The sequence below is a fragment of the Bactrocera latifrons genome, unplaced genomic scaffold, assembly GCF_001853355.1.
Source record: "Bactrocera latifrons isolate USDA-ARS-PBARC rearing strain unplaced genomic scaffold, ASM185335v1 scaffold_546, whole genome shotgun sequence".
Taxonomy (NCBI): domain Eukaryota; kingdom Metazoa; phylum Arthropoda; class Insecta; order Diptera; family Tephritidae; genus Bactrocera; species Bactrocera latifrons.
In genome coordinates this window covers 85,535-89,719 of record NW_017537208.1, presented here as the reverse complement: position 1 = coordinate 89,719, position 4,185 = coordinate 85,535, and the positions used below count along the sequence as shown (strand labels likewise).

The 4,185-nt window shown below is 33.5% G+C and overlaps 1 protein-coding gene and 1 long non-coding RNA gene across 3 annotated transcripts in view; one reads left to right on the top strand and one right to left on the bottom strand.

Moving 5' to 3' along the window:
• Nucleotides 1-930: 930 nt before the first annotated feature.
• Nucleotides 931-2,506, top strand: LOC108974297 (zinc finger BED domain-containing protein 6-like). Of its 2 annotated transcripts, XM_018942026.1 has the most exons (3): nucleotides 931-1,121; nucleotides 1,178-1,497; nucleotides 2,126-2,506. In XM_018942026.1, the coding sequence occupies exons 1-3, from the start codon at nucleotides 1,001-1,003 to the stop codon at nucleotides 2,129-2,131; spliced, it is 447 nt and encodes a 148-aa protein (XP_018797571.1). In that variant the 5' UTR covers nucleotides 931-1,000; the 3' UTR covers nucleotides 2,132-2,506. The 2 variants fall into 2 exon arrangements, with proteins under 2 accessions (XP_018797571.1, XP_018797570.1); XM_018942025.1 differs by lacking the exon at nucleotides 2,126-2,506 and having other exon boundaries at nucleotides 1,178-1,788.
• A 332-nt stretch (nucleotides 2,507-2,838) lies between these two features.
• Nucleotides 2,839-4,185, bottom strand: part of LOC108974296 — a 3,785-nt gene continuing 2,438 nt past the window's right edge. The window contains exon 2 of the long non-coding RNA XR_001993792.1: nucleotides 2,839-3,067. This is a non-coding gene — a long non-coding RNA (uncharacterized LOC108974296). The remainder of the gene's footprint in view (nucleotides 3,068-4,185) is intronic.

Here is a 4,185-nt window from a genome sequence, read left to right as displayed (position 1 = left end):
ATTTTCTAGAACAAATTTCGAGTTAAACGAACCATTCCGCCGTATATGTCACGATTTCAATTCTGATTCTAGCATATTTGATCTAACAGATTCACTCTTTACCATTAAAGAAATTATTTTATCTACTCTTAACAAGTAACATTTACAAATTATAAACTTTAATTTTAATTCTTAATTTTGGCTGTTGAAATTTTTGTTTCTGTAGCTGAGCAGCTTAAGATCGCAACGCTTAATACTCTCTTGCCTTTTATGACTCGGCTAATTCCGCTGGTTCCCGGATTGCGCCCCTCGCGTCGGTTGGGCGGGAGGAGGATAATCGTTGGGTATTATATATTCTTAAACTGGAGAACCATACCCATTTTAATTCGAGAGATGCTATTCTAAATCGCAGCCAATTAGTTTTTTCCAGTATAGTTTAAAATAAGCAAAGGTTTTTATATACTTGACTTCTAATTAAAAATGACAAAAATCAACTCTTTTTTATTACAGAAAAATAGTGAATACAGTATTCTAACAGAGGGGTTACTCTGTAATAGTGATGAGCGATATTTCACCACCGGTGATTTTATCACTGTGGTTGAAAAATCGCTTATAGTCACTGCTATTGCTAGCCCAAAATATCAGTGATTGGTGATTTTTCTTCATGCCAATATTTCACTGTGAATGAAATTTACAATTGGCACTAGCTTATGAACAATAATTGCATGTGTTGATTTTCTTGGTGTTAGAAGTAGAAATTGTGAATACTTTTTCACTGTGAATATACATACAATGTATATTGCGTGTTTTATTTAATTCCGTTGAACGAATGCTTAAAATAAGTATTTTGAATTAGATTTTTTTTAATTTATGAAATATTATGAAAATGTTTTTTAAAATAAATAAAAAACGAAGTGAAATGTGGCAATTTTTCGATGCAATTAATGAAACTCATGCAAAATGCAAAATTTGTAAAAAAGATATATCCTATAAAACGTCGAATACGTATTTAAAAAAGCATATGCGAAATCGGCATCCAAGAGCGGAACTTCCAGGAGCAGCGGCCGTGCAAAAAATAGGAAGTAAACAAACGGAAAATCCAGATGCACAGCATGAAGTTACGGAAACAAATGTACAATACGGTAAATATAACATTTTTACTTCGGATTTCAGTTAAGAGTTTTAAATATACTTTCAGAGCCTGTTCTGCGCCAATCTACAATAACTGCTGGGATATGCAATATGAAGATTTCTGCAAAGGCAAAAAAGGAAATAGATGATTGCCAAATGCCAATGCTCTTCATTAAGGACTTACAACCTTTCAGCATTGTCGAGGACAGCGGATTTGTCCAATTCGTTAAAGCGCTAAATCCTTCATATGAACTACCCAGTCGGCATGTAGTATCAAGAACGATAATTCCGGCATTATATGAAGCATGTGTCGAAAAAGTGAAACTAAAAGTGGCGAATGTTGTTAAATTCTGCTTTACAACCGATTGTTGGACATCTCGCAATTCAGTGAGTTACATTGCATTACACTACATTTTGTTAGTGAAAATTTTGAATTTAACAATATTTTATTGGATTGCTGCCCAATGAGTGAGACACATACTGCCAAAAACTTAGCCGAGCAAATACAAAATGTCACAACTGAGTGGGGGGTATTTGATAACATAAAATTTGCAGTATCTGATAACGCGAATAATATAAAGAGTGCCTTACAAAATCAGCTCAAATTACGCCACTTCGGCTGATTTGCGCATACTTTAAATTTTATTGTTAAAGCAAGTATAAGTGGCAATGACATTAATACTGTTTTACAAAAAGTAAAACAAATTGTCGTTCATTTTAGAAAAAGTACATCCACAAATGAAAAATTTATAAGTTTTCAACGCAATGCTGGTACCGAACCTTTTAAACCAATTCAAAGCGTTGAAACTCGCTGGAATTCTACTTTTTACATGATTGAACGTTTTGTAAAGTGGAAGATGCTGTTAAAAGTACTGTCGCTCTCATAAATAAGGAATTACTCCGAATTAATCCTGAGGAATGGTTGTTGTTAAAGGATTTACTAACTGTTTTAAAACCTAATTTCGCCTTTCTGACCCCACAATAGCTGACATGTTTAAAAATCGTATCATTGCAGATGTAGGTAGAATAATTCAAGAAGCCCAAGCAAATGAACCACAAGTAGAGACCTCAGAGTTTTCAATTTGGAGCTATATAGACTCCAATATTGCGTCAAACAAGCCGCGCGGTACTTGTAATTCAAGAGCCATTATCGAGGTTCAGCGTTATTTGGAAGAGGTAGTAATTGCTCGAAATGCGGACCCCTTCAAATGGTGGCAGCACAACAAATATAAATCTCCATATCTGTCTCCCATAGCTCGGATAAAATTAGGATGCTTAGCGTCTTCGGTTCCCTGCGAACGGCTTTTTTCTCAAGCTGGACTTATTTTAAGTGAAAGAAGAATGCGATTGGACGATGAAGAGACAAAAATGTTGATTTTTTTAAATGCGAATCAGTAATAGTTAATAGTTTTTTAACTTGTGATTTTAAAATTGACATTTAATGTGTGTGTGAGCTAAGTTTTAAACTTACTTTTTACTTAATTACTTTGACTTAATTTAATAATAATAATTTAAATTACATTAATGTTATTTTCAATCTAAAACTGTTTATTTTTGAAAATCAATTAATTTTTATTCCATTTTAGATCTGAACATGTGCAATTTAAAATAAATACTATTTTTTTAATTTGAGAACTTATTTTCATGACTATTATTAATACCTCTCAATGAGGCAAAAGTGAATGAGATAGTATCTGGTTTAAATCAATTGGAATTCCCTCAATGTTATGTTGCAATCGATGGCTGCCATATAGAAATCAAGCCATATTGTTTATACGATTTAGCACGCGTCCGGGGAGAGCGAAACTTCGTGTTGATTTGCCAGCTGTGTGCACATTTTGATATAAATGTGGCTTTTTATGTATTCGACGCAACTGTGTGGCAGAGCTTACACTTTAATAATTTTTTGTATTGGGTTGTGTTTAGTATCGCGCCGGTTAATTTTGGCTCACCGTACCTAAACGAGAGAACCAAATTGAAAAAATTAAATTTAATTTAAATTATCGAACTTATAAACTAGTAAATCTTTAAATAAAACACACCTTTTTCTGCATTGAGTTCAATAATGCGATAAACCAAAATGACTGCCTAATTTGAACTGTCAAATTACCGACAAGGCACGAACAAAAGGGAATAGATTAAACTCACTTAGCAATAAATGTATGAAGTGAACACGAAAAGGTGTTCAATGCTAAAATAACTGTAGATGGCGTAGTCGGTGTTGGACCGGCCAGGGTTATTTTTTTAAAGCGCGGCCGAAGGCCGCCAATGCAGAAAGGAATGAAAAGCTAAAATACTGTGGAGGAAATCCCGGTGAAGCATTATTTTACAAATTTAAATATAAAACAAATTAAGGCCTTACATTTCTTAACGATTAAATTTTTTTTTCTTTATTTTGATTCCTTGTCCGTACAAAAATGTTGCCTGGGTTGCATTGGTTTCAGTTTGTATGGAAAAATGAGCAAAAACACTGATTTTTGGTCATTTTCAAAGGGCTCCCTACAGGTCTATAGGGGCTCTAGGGGGTCGAGGAGGGGTTTATTAAAAAATTCGATCCTTCCTCTTTCCAATAAGGGGTCGGGAGGGAGGGTAGCCTTTGCTTTCAAAGGAAATTTAGAACACCGGTGTACACATATAGTTTTTGTATCATACTACTCGTACAATATGTACCCCATGTCTTTCTAGTGCATAAGCCAATGTCAAACTTGTGCGTTTAACGAGTTTTTAATTCGTCACCAAACTGGCAAACACAACGGACAAACAATATTAATTCATAGCACATTCACTAAAATATTTTTCTTATTTTTCAAAATTTACGAAAAAAAATATGAATTGAGGAAAAGAAAATATGAATTAGCTATGGGAAAATCCGAGCAGAAAACGAATTTCCATATAAATGGTGTATGTGCGGATAGGGGAGCTTCTCCAGAAAAGGAATATGCAAAAATAGTGTAAAAATAACTTATATTTTTTAAAATATTGCCGCTGAAAAACTCAAAAATCTGCACTAAATTTTTTTAGATTTGTCACTTGGCATATTTAAATATACATCTAAATATTGAAATAAGTTAATAT